The sequence below is a fragment of the Macaca fascicularis genome, chromosome 11 (genome assembly GCF_037993035.2).
Source record: "Macaca fascicularis isolate 582-1 chromosome 11, T2T-MFA8v1.1".
NCBI classification, from domain to species: Eukaryota; Metazoa; Chordata; class Mammalia; order Primates; family Cercopithecidae; genus Macaca; species Macaca fascicularis.
In genome coordinates this window covers 63,247,274-63,273,435 of record NC_088385.1, presented here as the reverse complement: position 1 = coordinate 63,273,435, position 26,162 = coordinate 63,247,274, and the positions used below count along the sequence as shown (strand labels likewise).

The window sequence follows — 26,162 nt, the reverse complement described above, 5'->3', positions numbered from 1 at the left end:
CACCAGGTTTGCACTGGTGAAAAATTAGACATGGTCCCTGCCCTCCTGGAACCTATATATAGCAGGGACAACTTGCCCAACTAGAAAGTGGTAAAGCATATATTGTTGTCACTGCTGTTTTTAATTAATTTGGGGTACACAGAATATTTTGTTCTTCATAATATCCTCTCCTCATTGGCCTATGTATGGCTCCCACTTACTTGTTTTTAATAATGATTAAGCATCATTTCTAACCATACACCCAAAAGAAAAACTAGAACCTTGACAATTACTTTTATTTCATTTTATTTTATTTTTGAGACTGAGTTTCGCTCTTGTGGCCCAGCCGGAGTGCAGTGGCATGATCTTGGCTCACTGCAACCTCTACCTCCTGGGTTCAAGCGATTCTCCTGTCTCAGCCTCATAAGTAACTGGGATTACAGGCACTCACCACCATGCCCAACTAATTATTGTATTTTTAGTAGAGATGGGGTTTCACCATGTTGGCCAGGCTGGTCTCCAACTCCTGACCTCAGGTGATCCGCCGGTCTCCTCCCAAAGTGCTGGGATTATAGGTGTGAGCCACTGCCCCCAGCCGACAATTACATAAATTTACATGATGTGCTACCCAAGTTTCTCTTGGGTATATAAGTGAGAAGTGGTGTTGCTAAATCAGAAATTATGTAATTTGACCTAGCGTGGTGGCTCACACCTGTAATCCCAGCACTTTGGGAGGCCGAGAGGGGCAGATCACTTGAGGTGAGGAGTTCAAGACCAGCATGGCCAACATGGTGAAACCCCGTTTCTACTAAAAATACAAAAATTAGCTGGGCATGGTGGCAGGCGCCTGTAGTCCCAGCTACTTGGGAGGCTGAGGCATAAAAATTGCAGAGGTTGCAGTGAGCTGATTGTGCCACTGCACTCCAGCCTGGGCAACAAAGTGAGACTGTCTCAAAGGAAAAAAAAAAAAAAAATGTAATTTGTTCATCTTTATAAGTAAGTGTTAAACTGTGTCCCAAAGTCATTATCTCAGGTGGGGAATGGTGCCTCATGCCTGTAATCTCAACACTTTGGGAGGCCGAGGTGGCAGGATCACTTGAACCCAGGAGTTTGAGACCAGATTAGGCAACAGAGTGAGACCCCATCTGTACAAAAAATAAAAAAATTAACTGGGCATGGTGGTACACACCTGTAGTCCCAGCTATTTGAGAGGCTGGGGTAGGAAGACCACTTGAGCCCAGGAGGTTGAAAATGCAATGAGCTGTGATTGCACCACTCCACTCCAGCATGGGCGACAGGGCGAAACCCTGTTTCAAAAAAAAAAATTATATCTCAGTTTATACTCCCACCAGCAGTTGTAACTGGTTCTGTAGGGTTTTTTTTTTTTTTTTTTTTTTTTGAGACGGAGTTTCGCTCTTGTTGCCCAGGCTGGAGTGTAATGGCGTGATCTCCGTTCACTGCAACCTCTGCCTCCAGGGGGTTCAAGCGATTCTCCTGCCTCAACCTCCCCAGTAGCTGGGATTACAGGTACCCGCCACCATGCCCAGCTAATTTTTCGTATTTTTAGTAAAGACGGGGTTTCACTATGTTGGTCAGGCTGGTCTCGAACTCCTGACCTCAGGTGATCCACCCGCCTTGGCCTCCCGAAGTGCTGAGATTACAGGCGTGAGTCACCACACCCAGCCGGTTCTGTCACTTTTTATCCTCACCTAATTGGACCACAGTATCTGTGGCCAAAGTCTCTGCTCTTAACACCATGATGTGCTACCCTCTCTCTTTCTCCTGTCCAGGGGAACTTTTCTGGAGGCGGTGTGAACCCTGCATGCTTCCTGAGGCCAGCAGTGGTGACTGGGATCTGGGAGCATTACTGGGAGAGATGCATTGAGGGTCACAGGGCCTGAAGTCAGGAGACTGATGAGACTTCTAGAATATAGGAGATTCCAGTGATGTCTGGTGGACTGTTTCTCTTCTATGTGATTGAGCTCCAAACCCTTTGGGTGCTCTCTGGCCTGTTCTCAGCAACTCTTCCCGCCAGTGGATAGGTTAGATGGACCCTCTACCTTCACTATAACTCTCTTTCTGTCCGTCCCCAAGCTGGGTATTATGAGGAGAAAGCACAGTCCCTGATCTGTGTTCCTTCTCTCTCCCCATAGGTGTACTGGGTGGGACCCATGCTGGGCACCATTCTTGCAGGCCTCACCTCGAATTTCTGTTCTCTGGTGGTTTATGAGAAAAGTTTGTGGCCAGTATGACTTGCCACTATGTGGAGATGGTAGAACCTATCAGTGTGTCCCATTCCACCTTCTCCATCATCACACAACCCCACGCCTAGGTCCCAAGTCCCTCACCAGGCCCGAGCACAACTGAACCTCTTTCCCCAAACTTTCCTTCCCCATATTATCCTTTTCCCTCTCCTTGACCGGCTGTTTCCCCAGATCTGATCCCAGCACACCCATACCTTTCCCTAGGGATCAAGGTTTAGGATGTGCTGATCATGGCTGTATTAGAGGACATTAGGCCTTCCGATTGCTTCATAGCCATGACTCAGTTTCCTTCCTTTCACTACTTCTTGCTATGACCATGTGAGTTAGGAAAGATGAAATACAAGCGGATTCTAAGGTTTAACTACGAGTCCCTTTCCCATTCCTATCCCTCCAATCCAACCCCCAGCCCATGCGGGGATGAGAGGGTCTTCTCTCTGTTGGTCCCTGTTGTTTAAAAAGCCAGGCCTAGCGTTTGAAAAGGGAGGTACTGTCATGGACTGGGGGTAGGGAACCCGGGCTCAGAGAAAGCCAGACACAGCAGAACTATTTTGTCCCGGAGCTGCAGGGTCCACAGATTCCAGCCCAAACTAGCCAATGGGAGAAAGGCTTCTAATCCCTGGGAACTAAAGAATTCTCTTTAGTTATCCAACTTCCCTGCTGAACCCCACTCCTTACCCCCACCCCCACCCTTACCCCTGGCAGACTCAGAGGAGGCTGAGGCCCCCAGGAGCTCAGCCCCAAATGCCATGAAGCGAGCTCAGCTTGATGGACCTTCCAAAGAGAGCTGAAGAGTATTGTAATGTAGATGTCAATAAGGACTATGAACCCCAATTTTGACACATGTAGAAGGGCAGACTCTTCCAGTCCCACTGTCTTCACCCCCACTTCTCATAGTTTCTCCTGCTGTGACCCCAATCCCACCCTCACTGCCATGGCTCTCTTGGCTCATCTCCCAGTTGAGACAGGAGGGAAAATCCAGCATCTTTACCCTGTATGGGAGGGGACTTAGCCCTCCACAGCTGTGAAGGGGTTAAGAGGCTGGGCCAGCTACCTCAGTCTGCCCCTCCCAGGGATTAAGAGTCCTCTATAAAGGGGACCATCCACCCAGACAAGGCCACGGGGGTAGCAGGGACCCAGGCACTGTGCCCATCCCCCCTGCCATGTGGGAACTGCGGTCAGCCTCCTTTTGGAGGGCCATATTCGCTGAGTTCTTTGCCACCCTCTTCTATGTCTTCTTCGGGCTGGGGTCCTCACTGCGTTGGGCTCCTGGACCCCTGCATGTTCTGCAGGTGGCTATGGCATTTGGCTTGGCCCTGGCTACACTGGTGCAGTCTGTGGGCCACATCAGTGGAGCCCACGTCAATCCTGCAGTCACTTTTGCTTTCCTTGTGGGCTCCCAGATGTCCCTGCTCCGTGCCTTCTGCTATATGGCAGCCCAGCTCCTGGGAGCTGTGGCTGGGGCTGCTGTGCTGTATAGCGTTACCCCGCCTGCCGTCCGAGGAAACCTAGCACTCAACACGGTAATGGTTGGCTGAGAGGGGATGGGGAACCTGGTGTCCTGACTCTCTGTTACCCTGACTCCCTGACTGGTGCAGGTGATTCAGCTCCCCTGGGGTCTGGGACAATACCTGCATGTGTGAGCATGTGTGTGTCAAAGTGGAGAGGATCGACAGGTGGTTTAGAGCTTTAAGGAAGGCATAGGTCCCTGGACTGATAATTAAGAAACCTGAGTTTGAGTTTCAGCTTTCCTTCCAACTCCTTTCAGGTTGTTGAGGATACTTATTTTACCTTTCAAGGCCTCAGTTTCCTCATCCATGTAAGTGGCTGCAATCTTTTCCATCATGAAGGAGCATTGTTAGGAGATACTAAGATGCAAATACAATGATTATGAAGGGGGTTGTATTATCCTTCCTCTCCAGGAACCTGATGCCATAAGGAGATCCTTGCCGGGGAAGTCTTGAGGAGGTAACACTGTGGCAGCCCTCATGAGCTGCCTCTCTTCTTCTTCCTTTGCGCAGTTGCACCCTGGGGTGAGCGTGGCCCAGGCAACCACAGTGGAGATCTTCCTGACACTCCAGTTCGTGCTCTGCATCTTTGCCACATACGATGAGAGGCGGAATGGCCAACTAGGCTCCGTGGCCCTGGCCGTTGGCTTCTCCCTTGCCCTGGGGCACCTCTTTGGGGTAAGCAGGAAGGAGAGCAACTTCTCATTCAAGGATTCTAGGGCCCCTAAACCTTTCCCAACTTTTAAGGGTTCTTCCTGTCTACTTCACTGTCAAACATGAACATTCTCCATTGCACTCTGTACTGGCACAAAGGAATCAACTCTGCCCTATCCCTCTCTTGGGACTGCTATTCTAGTCCTTCTTGACCCCAAGGTAGAAATGCATGCATCATGGCTAGACATGGGCTTTGCCTATGGATCCATAGTCTGTTCCCAGATAGGGCATCAGTTGCCCTCACCCCATTGTGGGAACTCCTGGAGAGTCATGCAGGCTGTCTCTCTCCACTTGCTGCTGGTTGGAGACAAGACGCCATCTCTCAGGGGCAATGTGGGTTGTGGGGAGAGAAGCTGAGGTAGAGTAGGGGGGTGTCTGAGTTACAACTGTCTCTTTTGCAGATGTATTATACTGGTGCAGGCATGAATCCTGCCCGCTCCTTTGCTCCTGCCATTCTCACTGGGAACTTCACCAACCATTGGGTGAGTGAAGGGAGAGGGGCAAGATCCTGGAGCCCTTCTGGATGGTTGTGGACTGCAGGTTCCAGGCTGGATTCCTGCTTTCCTTCTGCATGTACCAGCACTCAGCTAAGGGGGCTGTCAGAGAGTTTGGCATGCCTGTGTGAGCAGGATTCATGATTTTGCTAGAAGGAGAGGCTCTCGCTCATATTGTTCCTTCTCTGGTTAGTCAGGGAGCATGCACTGAGTATTCACTGGTTGCTGAACCAGGGGGTATGAAGAGAGACAACTAAATACGAGCACAATAAATTCTGCTCTCAGAGATCAGGATGTGTTGTGAGCACAAATGGGCCTCAGCTCCATCCCAGTTCTAATACATTATTGGCTTTGTGTGTGACCATGGGCAAATAATCACTCTGTGCTTCAGTTTCTTTTACTATAAAATGGGACATTACGAGAAATGTGTGAAAGTTATATGTGAGAAACATTTAGCACAGAATCTGGTATAAAGTAAGTACTCAATAAATATTGGTTATGTTGATGTTGTGCAAGCCAAACATATGGAAATAATTTTAAAATTTTTCAAAGCTGTACACCCAATTTCATAACAGCATTATTCACAATAGCTAAGAGGTAGAAGCAACCCAAGTGTTCCTCAGTGGATGAATGGATAAACAAAATGTGGTATATACAGAAATTGAATATTAGCTGTAAAAAGGAAGGAAATGGTGACACATACTACAACATGGATGATCTTGAGGCCATTATGCTAAGTGAATAAGCCAGTCACAAAAAGACAAATACTGTATGATTACATTTATATGGGGTATTTAAAGTACTCAAATTCACAGATGCGAAGTAGAAGGATAGTTACCAGGGGCTGATGGGGGTGGGGTGGAATAGGCAGTTGTTTAATGGGTATGGAGTTACAGTTTTGCAAGATGAAAAAGTTCTAGATATAGGTTGCATAACAATGTGAATATACTTAACACTACTAAACTGTATACTTAAAAACATATATATATTTTTTTTTTTTGAGACAGAGTCTTGCTCTGTCACCCAGGCTGGAGTGCAGTGGTGCTTGATCTCATGATTTCGGCTCACTGCAACCTCCGCCTCCTGGGTTCAAGCAATTCTGCTGCCTCCGCCTCCCGATCAGCTGGGATTTCAGGTGCCTGCCACCACGCCCAGCTAATTTTTGTATTTTTAGTAGAGACGGGGTTTCTCCATGTTGGTCAGGCTGTTCTCAAACGCCTGACCTGTGATCCGCCTGCCTTGGCCTCCCAAAGTGCTGGAATTACAGGAGTAAGCCACTGTGCCTGTCCAAAATTTTTTTTTTTTTTTTTTTTTTTGACGAAGTCTTGCTCTGTCGCCCAGGCTGGAGTGCAGTGGAGTAATCTCGGCTCACTGCAAGCTCCGCCTCCCAGGTTCATGCCATTCTCCTGCCTCAGCCTCCCGTGTAGCTGGGTTTACAGGTGCCCACCACCACGCCTGGCTAATTTTTTGTGTTTTTTAGTAGAGACGGGGTTTCACCGTGTTAGCCAGGATGGTTGCAATCTCCTGACCTCATGATCTGCCCGCCTCGGCCTCCCAAAGCGCTGGGATTACAGGCGTGAGCCACCGTGCCTGGCCCCAAAAATATTTAATATGGTAAATTTTATATGTATTTCACACAATTTATAAAAAATTTTTGAAAGCAACATACAAACTAGTGCAAATTGATAACAACAAATAGAATATACACATGCTAAGGTGTGGGATACAGGAGTAATTTGATGAATCAGAAAATAAACGGTGAGGTTATTGTATATATCAAGTGTACAATATCTTGTTTTCCACTAATGCGGTTGGAAAAAGAGCAGCCTTGCTGCTCTGTCCCCTCCCCAAGCCTGAGTATTCCTTTTCTCTTCCTACAGGTGTACTGGGTGGGCCCAATCATTGGAGGGGGTCTGGGCAGCCTCCTCTACGACTTCCTCCTCTTCCCCCGGCTCAAGAGTATTTCTGAGAGACTGTCTGTCCTCAGGGGTGTCAAACCCGAAGACGCCAATGGACAACCAGAAGTCACAGGGGAACCTGTTGAACTGAACACCCAGGCCCTGTAGAAGCTCCAGCTGAATAGAGGGAGTAGAAAGCTTCTGAGTTTACTTGGAAGGGTTGAGTCAGCCCCTAGATGAAGAAAGAGACTGTGGGGAGGGGCATGTACTTCTTTATTTTTTAACTTATGTATGTGTTTTTTTTTTTTTTTTTTCCTTTTGCTGTGTGAAATCTTTCAAGTTGCATTCATGAGCTGGTTGGTGCGAACTTCCCTTCCTCCCCATCCCACCTCTCTTTGCCGTGTGTGCTGATTGTGCATATGAATGTGAGTGATTGTGGCTGTGTCTGAGTTTTGGGGCAATGAGAGCTAAGGAAGCAAAAACAGGTGCCATCCTATACCTCCCTTCCTTGACCCAGTATGGTGAGTACAGGGTAACCAACACCTTAAGTTTCTGGCCTTTACCCTGTTGCCAGTCAAGTGTGTGGCTCTTGATTTCTGAAGGAACAGAGAAGCAGGGAGTTACTCCTTACACGAGGCAGATGGAGAGAAGTGGAGGAGACAAGGCATTCCAAGGGTTAGGAGAAGGGACTCAAGGGAGGTGGGTGGTGAAAATGGAGATATTAGCCCCAGATCAGGATGCAGGTGTACCAAAGAATTGGGGGAAAGTTAATGGGAACACATAGCCTACTTATCTCAGGGATGCTTGCCCCAGGGACTTGGGTGGGGAAGTAGCTCTGAGAAAAGTGAACACTAGGATTTGAGCTGTTCTGTAAAGCCACGTAAACCTGTTTACATCCACTGACTGGTTGTGTTCATTCTGGCATAATGGATCTCTTCAGAGGTCCTGGGCCAAGGAGCTTCCAACCTAAATAAGGCTTGGGCAAGCCTAGAATCTAGAAAAATTAAGCAGCTTAACTGGTCAGCCTGACATCCACTGGTGTGACTGCCTGGCAGATGGTATTTAAGCCCTAAGGCCAACACAGGAAATCTGATTCCTGGAGCAAATAAATGCAGGGGTGGTAGTAGGGGGCATGAGGCGAGAGGCTTTGACTCTGTTTTAATTTATTTAATGCAAATCAAAACACTCCTCAAATGGCATCTTTCTGCTTTTATCACTAGTTCAGTGTTTCTTTTGTTTTGTTTTGTGTCTGTGTATTTTTCTCTGTCATCTGTCCTTTCATCTTGAAGGAAATCTATTCTAACTCCCTCATACCCCAGAAATTGATTCCTTCTATTCAAATGCTTAATAATTCAGGAGATTATTATTCGTTTGAGCCCTATCTTCTTCTTCTTTTTTTTTTTTTTAAGAGAGGGGGGTCTTACTATGTTGACCAGGTTGGAATGCAATGGATATTCACAGGCACGACCATTGCACACTACAGCCTAGAAATTCTGGGCTCAAGCGATCTTCCTGCTTCAGCTTCCCCAGTAGCTGGGATTACAGGGGGCCAGAGCAGAGCCCTATTATCTTTTCTTGTTGGCAAGATCATCTCAGGAGAGGCCAGAAAAGACCCTCAACTGATCAATGAATATTTATGGTTGCTTTCTTCCTTTTATGAGCCTCTTATATACTTTGAAAGCTTTAAACTTATACCTATAATACAACAGACATCCCCCACCCCAGAAGACCATTCCTCCCTTTACCTCAGCTCTTTACTTCCTCCCAAATAAAACCTAACTTTTCTAACTAACTATTTAAGACTTGGAATAGTCCGCTTGACTAGAAGAAGGGGAAGAATGTTTGTAAATTCACCTCTAATCGGACTTTGATTCTACTATAATTCAGCAGAAAATTCATAGCGCTGTGATTTTTAGATCGACCTCACATAAAACAGTCCCTGCACACGCTTCCCTTTTCCTTCCTTCTTCACGAATCTCCGCCCCAGTTCGCTCGGAGTCACGTGGACCAGCCTGGCTAGCCCCGCCTCGCTCTCCGCGCAGGCAGGGACCAGTCCAGACGAGCGTGGTGGCAGAAAGGCTGCGGCCCCGCGCCTGAGGGCTGCTGGCTCCTCCGGGCTTCTGAGGACCCGCAGGGAGCGGGTGAGTGAGTGTGTGGCGAGAAGGCGCTAAGCGGACACGGGGATCCTTTCGAAGCTATGGGGGCATTCTCAGGAGGCGCTGAGTCCCTTTTCCCGCCACCCGGTTTAGAGCCGGGGGGCGGGGCTCGTGCTGCAGGCGCGCACGCGCAGTTCTGTACTCTGCTCCTTAGTCTCCGGCGCTGCGTTCCCAGGTCGCCCAGGCGGCTGACTTATCCCTGGGCTGCTCCGCACAGCTTGGGCCTCCCGCGGGATGGGGTTGTGATGGGAAGGGGCTTGGAATTCCTGAAGTAGAACAGAAGGTGCCTGGGGGAGTTCCACTTCGGAGCTCCGCATTTTGTTGAGAGCTGAAAAAAACCGGTGTGTGGCCTGACGGTCAGCAGGGGTCGCAATTTACAGGCCGCTTGACTGACTTCCTGGGTTTTATGGAATGGATTTCTCACTCTCTTCCCTCAGTTGCCTAATGTTTGGGTTTGTCAGCTGGACCTCAGCCGCTAATGAAGCTTTTTTCCCTTTAGCCTCTCAATTCTTTGCCTTTGGTGCTTCGACTAGTACTTTCAAATTTTTTAATTTTTTTTTTTTTTTGAGACGGAGTCTCGCTCTGTCGCCCAGGCTGGAGTGCAGTGGCGCCATCTCGGCTCGCTGCAACCTCCGCCTCCCGAGTTCAAGCGATTCTCTTGCCTCGGATTCCTGAGTAGCTGGGATTACAGGCGCGCGCCACCATGGCCGGCTAATTTCTGTATTTTTTTTCTTTTTTAGTAGAGACGGGGGTTTCACCATATTGGTCAGAATGGTCTCAAACTCCTGACCTCGTGATCTGCCCGCCTCGGCTTCCCAAAGTGCTAGGATTACAGGCGTGAACCACAGCGCCTGGCCTGTTTTTGTTTGTTTGTTTGTTTTGTTTTTGTTTTTGTTTTGAGATGGAGTCTCGCTCTGTCGCCCAGGCTGGAGTGCAATGGCCTGATCTTGGCTCATTGCAACCTCTGCCTCCCAGGTTCAAGCGATTCTCCTGCCTCAGCCTCCCAAGTAGCTGGGATTACAGGTGCCTGCCACCACGCCCGGCTAATTTTTGTATTTTTAGTAGAGATGGGGTTTCACCATGTTGGCCAGGCTGGTCTTGAACTCCTGACCTCAAGTGACCCACCCGCCTCGGCCTCCCACAGTGCTGGGATTACAGGTGTGAGTCACCGCGCGTGGCCCCATTAGTACTTTGTACAGAGTAAAGGTAGATCATTTCATGTTAAATTTAAAACTCCTTTTTGGCCATCCACAGTTAACCTTAAATCCGCAGGTGGTTGTCTGTGGCCTCACACAGTCTGGCCTTGACCCTCTCAATCTCATTTTGTAAAGTTCTTATGCACCTGACTCCTGGCCACATGGAAAGATTGTGGCTGCCCTCTTTCATGTCTTAGAACTTACGTTCCTGCTGTTCCTTCTGCTTGGAAGTTCTTGACACTGCTCTGCCAAGTGAACTTCTCTTTGAAGACTGAACTTAATTGTCCCTCTGAAAATCAATTTATCCAGCCTCCTAGGCCAATACACACAATAAAAAGATCAATAAGAGATCAATAAAAGGTTACTGAGCTCCTAACATGTACCATGCACTGTGCTTAGCCCCAGGCTTACGGAGATGAGTAGGACGGAGAGTTCCCTTCCCTTCAGGAACTCAGGTCGTAAGGAAAACACACGTAATTGAGTCTTCTGCAGTTACAGTGAAAGGGTCATAAAGAAGTCCTTCCCTGCTTCCTTTCTCTCACTGCACTCCCACCATCTTACATCCTGATGCCTTCAGATCTTTAGCTCCAAACTCTTCTCCCTCATCTTCCAGACTTGTCTGTTTCAGTTCAGTTTAGTAAAGCATTTATTGAGCACCTACATTGTGCTGGGTAATAATTCCTGATGTGAAAGAGTTTACGTTTTAGTGCAGTTAACATAGGATAGTTAGAATCACCTGGGGAACATTCTCAAAACACTTGCCTAAGCCCCACCTGTGGAAATTCTGATCCTGTAACAAGGATCTGAAAATTCAAAAGTGAATAAGAATTCCTATCTCTACTAAAAAAAAAAAAATACAAAAATTAGCTGGGTGTGGTGGCATGTGTCTGTAATCCCAGCTACTTGGGAGGCTGAGGCAGGAGAATCACTTGAACCTGGGAGGCGGAGGTTACAGTGAGCCAAGATCGCACAATTGCATTCCAGCCTGGGTGACAGAGTGAGACTCTGTCTCCAAAAAAAAAAAAAAAAAAAAAAAAGAATTTCTGTCCTCAGGGAATCTAAGGCTAAGGGAAGGAGTTAGACTTTTAATTTAACTATTGTATACAACATGAATTGTAAGTACCATGTTGGAAGTCTGAATATGGCACACAGTAAACAACAAGGAAAAGGAAAAGGAGGTCACTTCTATATGGAGAAGTCAGGAGGAAGTCCCTTTTGGGCATAGCCTTTTTTTTTTTTTTTTTTTTGGGACCGAGTTTTGCTCTTGTTGCCCAGGCCGGAGAGCAATGGTGCAGTCTCCCAGGTTCAAGTGATTCTCCTGGCTCAGCCTCCCAAGTAGCTGGAATTACAGGCACCTGCCACCACACCTGGCTAATTTTTGTATTTTTAGTAGAAACAGGGTTTCACCATGTTGGGCCAGGCTGGTCTTGAAGTCCGGACCTCAGGCGATCCACCTGCCTTGGCTACCTAAAATGCTGGGATTACAGGCGTGAGCCACTGCACCTGGCCTGGACAGTCTTCAGAGCTAAGTTGATACTTGGATGGGAAGCCATTCTGGATAGAGTAGTAGCTTGAGAGAGAAGCTTGAGAGGTAAACAGGAGAGAGATTCATGAAAGACTTTGTATTGTAGGCAATGGGGGTCACTGAAACTTTAGGTTTTTATAGTAATGCATGCTAATAGTAAATAATTCAAATAGTATCAAAGTGAAAGACAAATATTTCTCCTATCCTAGATCCCCCAGTTCTCAGAGACAATCACTATGAAGTTTCTTATGTATCCATTGAAGTGTTTTAAGCAGGATTGTTATATGCCTAAACTGGGTAACCATATTGAGGCTAGATAGAACAAGACTGGAGGCAGCTGGGTTCATGCCTGTGATCCCAGCACTTTGGGAGCCCAGGTGGGTGGATCGCTTGAGCCCAGGAGTTAAAGACCAGCCTGGGCAACATGGCAAAACCTTGTCCCTACAAAAAATACAAAAATTAGCAGGGTGTGATGACATACCCTATAGTCCCAGCTATTTGGGAGACGGAGGTGGGAAAGTTGCTTGAGCCTGGGGGGTCGAGGCTACCGGGAGCTGTGATTGCATCACTGCGCTCCAGTCTGGGTGACAAAGCGAGACCCTCTGTCAAAAAAAGAAAAAAAGCCTCAAGGCAGAGAAAGAGGATAGGAAGAGGTTGAGTAACCTAAGCAAGAGCTACTCAGGAACTGAACTAAGGCAGTAGCAATTGGGATAAAAGGATAGACAGCGACTGATAGAAAAACTTAAGAAAGTTAAGTGAGATGGAGCTAAGGTTACTCCTAGGTTTCTTTTTTTTTTTTTTTTTTTTTTTTTTGGAGACAGCGTTTCGCTCTTTCGCTCTTGTTGCCCAAGCTAGAGTGCAATGGCGCGATCTCAGCTCACTGCAACCTCGGCCTCCCGGGTTCAAGCGAGTCTCCTGCCTCAGCCTCCTGAGTAGCTGGGATTACAGGCATGCACCACTACACCTGGCTAATTTTGTATTTTTAGTAGAGACAGGGTTTCTCCATGTTGGTCAGGCTAGTCTTGAACTCCTGACCTCAGGTGATCTGCCCTCCTCGGCCTCCCAAAGTGCTGGGATTACAGGCATGAGCCACCGTGCCCAGCCTTTTTTTTTTTTTTTTTTTGAGATGGAGTTTCTCTCTTGTTGCCCAGGCTGGAGTGCAATAGTGCGATCTCAGCTCACCACAACCTCTGTCTCCTGGGTTCAAGCGATTCTCCTGCCTCAGCCTCCCAAGTAGCTGGGATTACAGGCATGCGCCACCACACCCAGCTAATTTTGTATTTTTAGGAGAGATGGGGTTTCTCCATGTTGGTCAGGCTGGTCTCAAACTCCCAACCTCAGGTGATCCACCCACCTCAGCCTCTGAAAGTGCTGGGATTACAGGCGTAAGCCAGTGTGCCTGGCCCTAGGTTTCTTTTAATAAGGTGAAACTCTTAGCCTTCCTCACTGAGGGAGATAATATCAGTCCTTGAGAGAGCCAAAGTGGAGTCAGACTTGGGAAGATGAGTTCAGCTTTGGACATGTTGAGGTATCTTTGAGACATGAAGGTAGAGAATGCTATTCAGTTAGTTTAATATATGAGATTGTCAACTCAAGAGCTCAGAGGGGCCAGAAAAACAGATTTGCTGGGTCTGGCTTGGATGGTAGTTGAAGTGCGTGGGAGAGAGTGAGTTTGCCCAATCAGGCCTTGTACAGTGATAAGGGAAGAAGGCTAAAGATTCAGGCCTAAGGAAAATCAGCACTTAAGTAGGAGGAGGAACAGCCAATAACAGGTCAAAGGGAAAAGTTTTATTTTATGTTGGATTTTTTTCCCCTTAAGATGAGCTAGGACAGGTGTGGGGGCATATGCCTGTAATCCCAGCACTTTGGGTGGCTGGGGTGGGAGGATAGCTTGAGCCTGGGGGGTTGAGACTGCAGTGAGCTGAGATCACACCACTGCACATCACTACACTTTTGAGACACTATCTCAAAAGAAAAAAAAGATGGAATACCCTTGAGCAACTCATAATATATGGGGATAGGGCTAGCATAAAGGGAAGGTTGGAAATAAGGAATAACCAACTAAGGGACAGGAAGTGATTAATGAGGATCACAGAGTGCTTAGATTAGAAGCAAAGAACTAAGGGTGGGTGTTTGAAATATGTATGTTTTTAGGCTCGGGTGGAGAGAGTTGAGAGAGTTCATGTCTGATAACCTCAATTGTTCCTAAGAGGAAGGGAGCACATAAACCAGGTGGGAGGCAAGGAAGCAGTGGAGTGAAGGGGCTTGAGGAAAATGATGAAAGTTAGGGATAGTGGTTCTTTGGGAAGAGACAATGAAGCTGACCAAGAATACCAAAATGAAACCGGGCGCAGTGGCTCATGCCTGTAATCCCAGCATTTTGGGAGACCGAGGCAGGCGGATCACAAGGTAAGGGGTTCCAGACCAGCCTGGCCAACATGGTGAAACCCTGTCTCTACTAAAAATCAAAAATTAGCCAGGCGTGGTGGCGGGCACCTGTAATCCCAGCTACTCGGGAGGCTGAGGCAGGAGAATTGCTTGAACCCGGGAGGCGGAGTTGCAGTGAACCGAGATCGTGCCACTGCACTCCAGCCTGGATGACAGAGCGAGACTCTGTCTCAAAAAAAAAAAAAAAAAGAATACTGAAATGATTTGCTGCTGCTCAGGTTGCAGGCTATACATGTGTCTTGTATCACTATACAGGGTCATTTGGTTTTCTCCAGCACATCTGGGCCTAGATTTGAGTTGAAGTCTGGGAAGCAGATGGTTGCATTGATCTGAGGTTATAGTCTTTCGCAGGTGCGCTGCAAGGAAAAGAGTGCGCTGAAAGGAAAAGAGACGGAGGCCACACGGGAAAATGGTCAAACTGATGTGTATAGTGATACAGTAGTAGGATATGTGTGACCCTGGTTTGATCATTTTGTTTTCTATCTCAGAAATCTTCAGTGGCTCCCTGGCTTAGGTTCTAAATCTTTGAACTGATGGACAAAGATGAGGTTTTTCCCATAAAGCTGGGTCCAGCTGCTTTTCCATTGATTTCCTGATGGACCCATCTATTCATAATGGCTCCCTCTTTGGTTTTGTACTGGCAGTTCTCTGCTTAAATGCCCCTCCTATTCCCAGCTGCCTTAATCCTATGCAGCTTTCAAAGGCCCAGTTCTAATCATGCTTCCTCAGACAAAACCTCCTTGACCACTTTAACCTGAAAAGAGTACTACTTTTTTAGTTTTTTTCAGTATCACGTATTTAGAGCTTGTACTGCCTTATCTTTTACATTGTTTGTCTATATTATGTGGGTTTTATTTCTGCAACTAAATTTCTTAAATTTCTTTAGCACTGCCATTGCACCTGCACACTATTTTTTGCTAGGAAGGTTCTCCCTAAGCATGTAGTAACTGACTATAGAGTCTGACAGATGGAGAGGAAATTAATATTTGTGGGGTTCTTTCTGTTTGTTTTGTTTGTTTGTCTTTTGAGACAGGGTCTCACTCTGTTACCCAGGCTGGAGTGCAGTGGCACGATTTCAGCTTATTGCAACCTCGACCTCCTGGGTTCAAGTGATCCTCCTGCCTTAGCCTCCTGGGTAGCTGGGACTAAAGGTGTACATCAGCACGCCTGGCTAATTTTTGTATTTTATTTTTTGTAGAGACTGGGCTTCCCTATGTTACCCAGGTGGTCTCAAACTCCTGGACTCAAGTGATCCTCCCACCTCAGCCTCCCAAAGTGCTACAATTACAGGCGTGAGCCACCATGTCCAGCCAGAGGTTCTTACTTTGTGCTCAGCACTGGGTAGAGTGCTTAATATCACTGCTTCTCAAACTGTCTTGGTAAAGGACGAGGTAGATTTTTCCTTCAAGCTGTTGCAGATCAGTAGTGTTCTAAAAGCACTTCTGTAAAATAAAATTACTAGAAAAATAACATTTAAAAAGACATACAGAATACAGGCTTTTTATTATTATCATTATTAGATTCAACAAACATTGGCTGAGTGCAATGGCTCATGCCTGTAATCCCAGCACTTTGGGAGGCCGAGGTGGGTGGATCACTTGAGGCCAGGAGTTCGAGAGCAGCCTAGGCATCATGGTGAAACCCCATCTCAACTACAAAATACAAAAAAAGTAGCCTGGCATGGTGGCACAGGCCTGTAATCCCAGCTACTTGGGAGGCTCAGGCACTATAATAGTTTGAACCCGGGAGGTGGAGGTTTCAGTGAGCCAAGATTACGCCACTGCACTTCAGCCTGGGTGACAAAGGGAGATCCTGTCTCAAAACAAAACTGTAAACTGCCTGTCAAATTGCTCTAAGATGAGGTCAGGAGTTCAAGACCAGCCTGGTCAATATGGTGAAACCCCGTCTCTACTAAAAATATAAAAATTAGCCGGGCATGGTGGCACGCGCCTGTAGTCCCAGCTACTCAGGAGGCTGAGGCAGAAGAGTTGCTTGAACCTGGGAGGCGGAGGTTGCAGTGAGCTGAGATCGTGCCATTGCACTCCAGCCTGGGTGACAGAGCAAGACTCTGACTCTGTCTCAGAAAAAAAAAAAAAGTAAGTTAATTTGAATTGCAAATACATTTAATATTTTATCTGTTGTTTTCTTTTGGTTCTTGCATTTTAATGCCTCCAAGTATTGATTTCAGATGAATATTGCTTCATCTGAACTGCTTAATACTTAGTAGGAAAAGTAACTAACATCCCTTTTAAATGTCCAGATCTACTGACTCTATGGTGTTTGACAAAATTCTCACCTGGTCTATGATGAAATGTGAAAATAAAGTCAATATAATGAATTTTTTTCATGAAGTCATATTTATTAAATTTAAAGGACAGTATTTTATCCTGAGATTTTTGTCTATAGTTTTTTTTGGTGTTAAAATGGTAGAAACAGAATGTGTATAGTAATTGTGTGGAGTGTTTATAACAGCTGTTTGAGATATAATTCATATACTGTAAAATTCACCCTTTTAAAATGTACAGTTCAGGTTAGGTGTGGTGGCTCATACCTGTAATCTCAGCACTTTCGGAGGCCAAGGCAGGAGGGTTGCTTGAGGCCAGCCAGGAGTTTGAGACCAGTGTGGGCAACATAGGGAGGTACCGGCTCTACACAAAATTAAAAACTTAGCCAGGTGTGGTATTGAACACCTGTCGTCCCAGCTACTTGGGAGGCTGAGGTGGGAGGATTGCTTGCGCCAAGGAATTGAGGCTATAGTGAGCCATGATTGATCTGTACTCCAGCCTGGGCTGGTCAACAGAGTGAGACCCTGTCTCAAAACAAAAACAAAAACAAGAAAACCCCTGTACAATTCTGTGATTTTTAGTATATTCAGAGAGTTATACAACCATTTCTGCCCACCTCAGCCTCCTAAAGTGCTGGGATTACAGGTGTGAGCCACTGTGCCCATATCAGCCTATTGCATTTGCCTATTCTGGACATTTCATATAAATACCATCATACAATATATGACCTTTTGTGTTTGACTTCTTTTTTTTTTTTTTTTGAGGTGGAGTTTTCTCTCTTGTTGCCCAGGCTGGAGTGCAGTGGCGCGATTTGGGCTCACTGCAACCTCTGCCTCCTGGGTTCAAGCGATTCTCCTGCCTCAGCCTCCCGAGTAGCTGGGATTACAGGCGCCCACCACCACGCCCAGCTAATTTTTTTGTATTTTTCGTAGAGACGGGGTTTCACCATGTTGGCCAGGCTGGTCTCAAACTCCTGGCCTCAGGGTGATCTACCTACCTTGGCCTCCCAAAGTGCTGGGATTACAGGTGTGAGCCACTGCACCCGGCTGTGTTTGGCTTCTTTAACTGAACATGTTTTCAGGTTTCATCTGCTTCGTGGCATGTATCAGTCAGTATTCCATTCCTCTTTTTTTTTTTTTTTTTTTTTGACACAGAGTCTTGTTTTGTCATCTTGGCTGGAGTGCAGTGGTGCAATATCAGCCCATTGCAACCTCCACCTCCCAGGCTCAAGTGATTCTCCCACCTCAGCTTCTCTAATAGCTGGGACCACAAGCACACACCACCACACTTGGATAATTTATTTTTAAAATTTTTTGTAGAGATGAGGTCTCAGTATATTGCCCAAACTGGTCTTAAACTCCTGGGCTCAAGTGATCCTCCCGCCTTGGCCTCCTAAAGTACTGGGATTTCAGGCATGAGCCACTGAGCCCAGCTGTGCCCTTTTTAAATATAGACTTTCAAATTTGAGTTAGCATAGTTAGGAGGCAGGAGGATCACTTGAGGTCAGGAGTTCCAGAGCAGCCTGGGCAACATGGTGAAACCCTGTCTCTACCAAAAATACCAAAAAATTAGCTGGGCACGCCAGGCACGGTGGCTCACGCCTGTAATCCCTGCATTTTGTGAGGCAGAGACGGGTGGATCACCTGAGGTCGGGAGTTTGAGATCAGTCTGACCAACATGGAGAAACCTCGTCTCTACTAAAAATACAAAATTAACGGGGTGTGATGGTGCATGCCTGTAATCCCAGCTACTTGGGAGGCTGAGGCAGGAGAATTGCTTGAACCTGGGAGGTGGAGGTTACGGTGAGCCAAGATCACGCCATTGCACTCCAGCCTGGGCAACAAGAGTGAAACTCCGTCTCAAAAAAAAAAATAGCTGGGCATGGTGGCATATGCCTGTGGTCCCAGCTACTCGGGAGGCTGAGGTGGGAGGATGACTTGAGCCGGGGAGGTGGAGCCCTCAGTGAGTGGAGATCGTGCCACTGCACTCCAGCCTGGATGACAGAATGAGACTCCTATCTCAATAAATAAAATAACTCATTTATAAAAACATTATATTGGGATGTTTATTCTCTCTGATCCTGTTTTTCTTGATTTGTAATATGGAGATGATTGTACCTATCACTGAGGACTTGTATGTTCAAAGTATTTAAAGCTATGAAGGCCTGCTGGGCACTGTGGCTCATGTAGCCTGGAATGCCAGCACTTTGGGAGGCCTAGGCAGGCAGATCTCTTGAGCTTATGAGTTGATCAGCCTGGGCCACATGGCCAAACCCAGTCTCTACAAAAAATTAAAAAATTAGCTGGGGCCAGGTGCAGTGGCTCATACCTGTAATCCCAGCACTTTGGGAGGCCGAGGCAGGTAGATCACTTGTGGTCAGGAGTTCGAGACCAGACTGCCCAACATGGTGAAACCCCATCTTTACTAAAAATACAAAAATTACCCAGGCACAGTGGTGGGCGCCTGTAGTCCCAGCTACTTGGGATGCTGAGGCAGGAGAATCGCTTGAACCTGGGAGGGAGCTGGAGGTTCCAGTGAGTCAAGATCGTGCCACTGCACCCCAGGCTGGGTGACAGAGTGAAACTCCATCTCAGAAAAAAAAAAAAAAAAGTTTATCAAGCCCAGTATTAACACTTTGGGAGTGAGAGAGCAGACTGACCTCTGCAAAATGAGATCAGCATAGTTTGGTGTAGTTTGGGTCTTTTTATGTGTTTTTTTGGCTGCCTAATCTGTAGCCAGTGTCTGCCTTTTTGACTGATGGGTGTGTTGCTTAGTGCTTGCCTGCTGCCTCCATCCCATAATTTTAAGTACGTGCATGATATTCAGTCCATATGCGTGAGTTTTGATGAGGTGATTATCATACGGGGTATGATAAGGACAGGTTTTTCTCTTTGATGCATATGCCTTGCCCTGAAGAACTGCCCCTTGCTGGTTTGGTCTAGATCCTGCCGGCCAGGGGTTCTTGCTTGCTTCTCTTACTTTTTATTTTGGCCTGCTTAACTTCTGCCTCTTATCTTGCTTCTTGCTCACCTACCCCTTCACCTTGCTTCAGCTCTCATGTTCTTACTAATTCTGCCCTTTATCCAACTTTGAATTCCCTTTACTATTATCCTGCCTCATTTTCCCTATTGTGCTGCTTCAGTTACAGTGAGCCATGATTGTACCACTGCACTCCTGGGTGCCAGCCTGGGTGCCAGAGTGAGACCCTGTCTCAAAAAAAAAAAGCTATAAAATCATTTTGTAAACTCGAGTGCACTAGGAAAAGATATTACTATTTTTGGTTTTGTACAAATGATTTCCTTTCTTTCGTGAATTATTTTCTTGGGTTCTATTTTCTGAAATGAGTTTACTGTTTCAAAGGGTATGACCCAGGATAATCTGTTGAGTCAAAATTCAGCAAAGATTTATTGCATGCTTGGCCGGGTGAGGGGGCTCACGCCTGTAATCCCAGCATTTTGGGAAGCCAAGGTGGGCGGATCACCTGAGGTCAGGAGTTCAAGACCTGGCCAATATGGTGAAACCCCATCTCTACTAAAAATACAAAATTAGCCAGGTGTGGTGGCGTGTGGCTGTAATTCCAGCCATTCAGGAGGCTGAGGCAAAAGAATCACTTAAACCTGGGAGGCGGAGGTTGCAGTGAGCCGAGATCGCGCCACTACACTCCAGCCTGGGCAACAGAGCTGGACTCCGTCTCAAAAAAAAAAAAATTGCATGCTCGCTATATGCCAAGCTCTATTCTAGGCACTGGAGAATGCAGCAATGAGCAAAACAAAATGAAGCCCTGCAGCTGGAGCTTTCCTTTTGTTGGACTGGTTTACGGTTTTTATTATACAAATCAATGATTTCTAAATGCTAGAAGAACACTAGTATATGATAACATTTCCATCCATCTGAAGTGAAATGAGAAAATAAGGATAATGTATTCTTACTGAATTCTGACCACTGTTCGGTGTTCTAAATTCCTTCCTGAGGAGCCTGGAGACAGCCATGTCCGCAGCCCATCCATCTTGCTAAACAGATCACTTGGACCCAGTATGTTATGGCTTGCTCTCATAACTTGATTCTGGCATAGCACCAGTGACACAGTGGTTAGCAGACTTCCTTAACTAACTTACATTGATGTTAAATATTCCTTTCTACCGACTCAACTTTTTATTTTTATTTATTTTTTGAGATGGAGTCTTGCTCTATGGCCCAGGCTAGAGTGCGGTGGTGCTATCTCAGCCTACTGCAACCTCTCCCTCCCAGGTTCAAGCAATTCTGCCTCAGCCTCCCAAGTAGCTGCGACTACAGGCGCATACCACCATGCCCAGCTAATTTTTGTATTTTTAGTAGAGACAGGGTTTCACCATGTTGGTCCAGCTGGTCTTGAACTCCTGACGTAAGGTGATCTACCCACCTCGGCCTCCCAAAGTGCTGGGATTACAGGCGTGAGCCACCACGCCCGGCCTTGAGCTTGATCTTGAAGGTCAGACAGGCTTAGAACTTTTGTAAAGGAGGGTAGACCTCCCACATGGAGGAATAATAAACTGAGTGCGTGTTTGGAGACCACTGGGTGTGCTCTGTGTCTGGAAACATGTATGTTTGTGTTCCTGGGTAGGGCGACCAACAGCTAGAGGGGGCAACCAAGCCAAGTACAAGGCTGATTTTTTTTTTTTTTTTTGAGGCAGGGTCTCACTGTTTTGCCCAGGCTGCAGCGCAATGGCACGATCATGGCTTACTGCAGCCTTAACCTCCCAGACTCAAGTGATCCTCCTGAGTAGCTGGGACCACAGACATGCGCCACCACACCTGGCTAATTACAAAAACATATTTTTGGTAGTGGCCGGACACTGTGGTTCACGCCTGTAATCCCAGCACTTTGGGAGGCCGAGGTGGGTGGATCACTTGAGGTCAGGAGTTCGAGACTCACCTGGCCAACGTGGCAAAACCTGGTCTCTACTAAAAATACAAAAATTAGCCAGGCCTGGTGGCTCATGCCTGTAGTCCCAGCTACTCAGGAGGCTGAGGCAGGAGAATCGTTTGAGCCCAGGAGGTGGAGGTTGCAGTGAGCCGAGATTGCGCCACTGCACTACAACCTGTGACAGAGGGAGACTCTGTTTTTTAAAAAAAATGTTTTGTAGAGATGGGGGTCTCACTTTTTTGCCCAGTCTGGTCTTAAACTCCTGGGCTCAAGTGATCCTCCTGCCTTGGCCTCCCAAAGTGCTGGGGTTACAGGTATGAGCTGCCATGCCCAGGCTGATTTTTTTTTTTTTTTTTTTTTTTTTGAGACAGAATCTCATTCTGTCGCCTAGGCCGAAGTATGGTGGCTCAATCTTGGCTCACGGCAACCCCTGCCTCCGGGCTCAAGCAATCCTCCTGCCTCAGCCTCAGCCTCAGAGTAGCAGGGACTATAGGCACACACCACCACATCCAGCAAATTTTCTTTTTTTTTTTTTTTGGTAGAGACGGGGTTTCTTTTTTTTCTTTTTTGTATTTTTAGTAGAGACGGGGTTTTGACATGTTGTCCAGGCTGGTCTCCAGCTCCTAGACTCAAGCAATCAACCCGCCTCAGCCTCCCAAAGTGCTGGGATTACAGGCATGAGACATCATGCCCGGCCGAGTTTTAAAATAGTTGTTTTCACCAGGGAGAGCTGGAATTCCTGTTGAAAACTCTTATTCCAGTTCCAGTGAATGTGGGCCCAAGGCTGCAGGCTTGCCTTGTGAGCCCTGATCTGAGAGCTTACAATAGATTGTCTAACCCATTTTTCCTCTTCTTTGCGTGTTGCTCCACAGCCTGGTTTTGTCAAAACTGCAGAAGGATTAGAACTGGAAGTCCTGAGTCTCTTCCGTTACCTCTTCTTTTCTGGCATCTGCCAGGACCCCTTCTTCTTTCCTATCTCCTTTCTCCTCCTCCTTTTTTTTTTTTTTTTTTTTTTTTGAGACGAAATCTTGCTGTGTCACCCAGGCTGTAGGGCAGTGGTGCCATCTCAGTTCACTGCAACCTCTACCTCCCCGGTTCAAGCGATTCACGTGCCTCAGCCTCCCGGATAGCAGGGATTACAGGCGCCTGCCACCATGCCCCGCTAATTTTTGTATTTTCAGTAGAGATGGGGTTTCACCATATTGGCCAGGCTGGTCTCGAACTCCTGACCTCAGATGATCCACCTGCCTTGGCCTCCCAAAGTGCTGGGATGACAGGGGTGAGCCACTGCACCCAGCCTCTCCTCCCTTTTATTTTGGTAGCCAGCAGGGATGGCTGTTACAGCCTCTTATTTTTGTCTTTCAGGTAAAGTGGTATGTTGAAGATAGAGGCTTGGGTCCTCTGTTGTGGCCATTTTTACAAATACTGAATTTTAGATTGGTCTGCTCTGGAGGAACCAAGATAAAGGGGGAGGGTAGCAGGCAGGACTGTGTGAGGTTATCTGTCTGGGAGCCTTCCCAGATATGGCTTTGTCTCTGCTATTAGAAGACTTTATCATTTTGTACCTTTTAGTGCCAAAGTATGATTTTGTGCCTCCTTTTGAAGAGTATGTGCTGACGCAGCATGTTTATAGCTCTGTTGTCTATTTTTGTCAGCTTCCTTGGAGAGAGGACACAGGGAAGCCCTTCAACGTGTGTGTGTGTGTGTGTGTGTGTGTGTGTGTGTGTGTGTGTGTATGGGCATGCTTATGTGCACATACACACAGTAGTCTTTCTAAAAAAGCTGGATGTATCTTTGCAGAGAGTCAGGGATTTTATACACTGAACCTACCTCACTGGAGCCCAGGTTTCAGGGTCTGCAGGTGCCTGAGAAAGGATGACAAAAGGAAGTCTCCTTTCAGTTCTTCTGCTCACTCAGTAAGTGTTTTACTGGCTCAATTTATGGCTGGGCTGAGCAGTTAGAAATTGGATAACACTGGGTAGGGGTGGAGGGATAGCTAGCAACCTGAAGAAGTAGACCAGTTGTATAAATGCAGGGAGAGAGCATCAGGCATTAAAGTTTTGTCCTTTGGAAGCTGCTACCTATCTTCTGTGAAGGAATGGGGTGGAGTTGGGTTAGAGGTAGGTATGTGAGCCAGGAAAGATCTTTTTAGAGGATGCTACCAAGGACAGAGCAGTGTGGCTGAAGGTGTCAAAGGAAAGATTGATGGTTATTCCTGATTTTGTGGAGTAATAGGGTAAAAAATGTAATGTGGGCTGGGTGTGGTGGTTCACGCCTGTAATCTCGGCACTTTGGGAGGCCAAGGCAGGTGGATCACGAGGTCAGGAGATCGAGACCATCCTGCCCAACATGGTGAAACCCCATCTCTACTATAAATACAAAAATTAGCCGGGCATGGTGGCGGGCGCCTGTAGTCCCAGCTACTTGGGAGGCTGAGGCAGGAGAATCACTTGAACCCAGGAGGCAGAGGTTGCAGTGAGCCAAGATCACGCCACTGCACTCCAGACTGGCAATAAAGTGAGACTCTGTCTCAAAAAAAAAAAAAAAAAAAAAAAAGAGATCGAGACCATCCTCAACATGGTGAAACCCCGTGTCTACTAAAAATACAAAAATTAGGGCTGGGCATGGTGGCTCACGCCTGTAATCCCAGCACTTTGGGAGGCCGAGGTGGGCGGATCACGAGGTCAGGAGATCGAGACCATCCTGGCTAACACGGTGAAACCCTGTCTCTACTAAAAATACAAAAAATTAGCCGGGCATGGTGGCGGGCGCCTATAGTCCCAGCTGCTTGGGAGGCTGAGGCAGGAGAATGGTGTGAACCCAGGAGACGGAACTTGCAGTGAGCCAAAATTGAGCCATTGCACTCCAGCCTGGGAGACAGCAAGACTCTGTCTCCAAAAAAAAAAAAAAATACAAAAATTAGCTGGGCGTGCCTGTAGCCCCAGCTACTCAGGAGGCTGATGAGGATAATCTCTTTTTTTTTTTTTTTTTTTTTGAGACGGAGTCTCGCTCTGTCCCCGGGCTGGAGTGCAGTGGCCGGATCTGAGCTCACTGCAAGCTCCGCCTCCCGGGTTTACGCCATTCTCCTGCCTCAGCCTCCCGAGTAGCTGGGACTACAGGCGCCCGCCACGTCGCCCGGCTAGCTTTTCGTATTTTTTAGTAGAGACGGGGTTTCACCGTGTTAGCCAGGATGGTCTCGATCTCCTGACCTAGTAGTGATCCGCCCGTCTCGGCCTCCCAAAGTGCTGGGATTACAGGCTTGAGCCACCGCGCCCGGCCGAGGATAATCTCTTGAACCCAAGAGGCGGAGTTTGCAGTGAGCCAAGATTGTGCCACTCTACAGAGCAAGACTGTGTCTCAAAAGAAAAAAGCAATGTGTTTGTGTATGTGTATCTGTTATTATAGTGTCAAGTTCTGAAATGTGCAGGATTGTAGATCTGTGCCTACTTGATTATCTGATGAGAGTTTAGGGGTCTTTCTTTTCTTTTCTTCTTCTTTTTTTTTTCCAAGGTCTCACAGTCACCCAGGCTGAAGTGCAGTGTGATCACAGCTCACTGCAACCTCAACCTCCTGGGCTCGAGCAGTTGTCCCACCTCAGCCTCTCAATTAGCTAGGACCACAGGGATGTGCCACCATGGCGGCCAATTTTTTATTTTTTGTAGAGATGGGGTCTTAAGCTGTTACCCAGGCTGCTCGCAAACTCCTGGGTTCAAGTGAGTCTCCCGCCTTGGTCTCCCAAAGTTTTGGGATTAGAGGTGTGAACCACTGCACCTGGCCTGGTGTCTGCTTCTTAATTTGGTCCCTGTTCCAAGGCTTGGCCAGGCACAGCGGCTTACACCTGTAATCCCAACACTTTGGCAGGTCAAGGCAGAAGAATTGCCTAAACACAGGGATTTGAGGTTGCAGTGAGCTATCATTTCACCACTGCACCCCAGCCTGGGTAAGAGTGAAATCCTGTTTCTTAAAAGAAAAGTGGGGACATGCTTCACAAAAGGTAGATGAGGGTGGGTGAGGTGGCTCATGCCTGTAATCTCAACACTTGGAGAGGCCAAGATGAGAGGATTGCGTAAGGCTAGGAATTTGAGACCAGCCGGGGCAACATAGTGAGACCCTATCTCTACAATTTTTTTTTTTTTTTTTTTGAGATGGAGGCTTGCTCTGTCACCCAGGCTGGAGTGCAGTGGCAGAATCTTGGCTCACTGCAGCCTCCACTTCCCAGGTTCCAGCGATTCTCCTGCCTCAGCCTCCCAAGTAGCTGGGATTACAGACGCCCATCACCATGCCCAGCTAATTTTTTTTTTTTTTTTTAACGGAGTCTCCCTCTGTAGTCCAGGCTGGAGCGCAGTAGCACGATCTCGGCTCACTGCAAGCTCCACCTCCTGAGTTCACACCATTCTCCTGCCTCAGCCTCCCGAATAGCTGGGACTATAGGCATCTGCCACCGACACCCAGCTAAATTTTTGTATTTTCAGTAGAGACAGGGTTTCACTGTGATTAGCCAGGATGGTCTCGATTTCCTGACCTCGTGATCCGCCTGCCTTGGCCTCCCAAAGTGCTGGGATTACAGGTGTGAGCCACCGGGCCCAGCCAACGCCCAGCTAATTTTTGTATTTTTAGTAGAAGATGGGGTTTCACCATGTTGGCCAAGCTGGTCTCGCACTCCTGACCTCAGGTGATCTGCCTGCCTTGGCCTTCCAAAGTGCTGAGATTACAGGCATGAGCCACCACACCTGGCCTACAAAAATGTTTTAAAAGGCCAGGCGTGGTGGCACATGCCCAGTCATAGCTACTCAGG

General features: G+C 47.2%; 2 protein-coding genes across 16 annotated transcripts in view; both read left to right on the top strand.

The window, feature by feature from the left end:
• Window positions 1-3,392: 3,392 nt before the first annotated feature.
• On the top strand, window positions 3,393-7,120 carry MIP (major intrinsic protein of lens fiber). The gene is made up of 4 exons (XM_005571235.5): window positions 3,393-3,763; window positions 4,262-4,426; window positions 4,864-4,944; window positions 6,837-7,120. Exons 1-4 carry the CDS (start codon window positions 3,404-3,406, stop codon window positions 7,020-7,022), a joined length of 792 nt encoding a protein of 263 aa, XP_005571292.1. The 5' UTR covers window positions 3,393-3,403; the 3' UTR covers window positions 7,023-7,120.
• A 1,778-nt stretch (window positions 7,121-8,898) lies between these two features.
• The window catches only part of TIMELESS (timeless circadian regulator), a 39,175-nt gene continuing 21,911 nt past the window's right edge, over window positions 8,899-26,162 (top strand). For 10 of the 15 annotated variants that reach the window (XM_015431035.4, XM_015431037.4, XM_074007163.1 and 7 more), the window contains exon 1: window positions 8,899-8,995. The gene's annotated coding sequence lies outside the window, so the exon portion shown is untranslated. Of the gene's footprint in view, window positions 9,000-26,162 lie in introns of all 15 variants that reach the window. The other 5 variants (XM_074007157.1, XM_074007162.1, XM_074007156.1 and 2 more) reach the window with 1 other exon arrangement.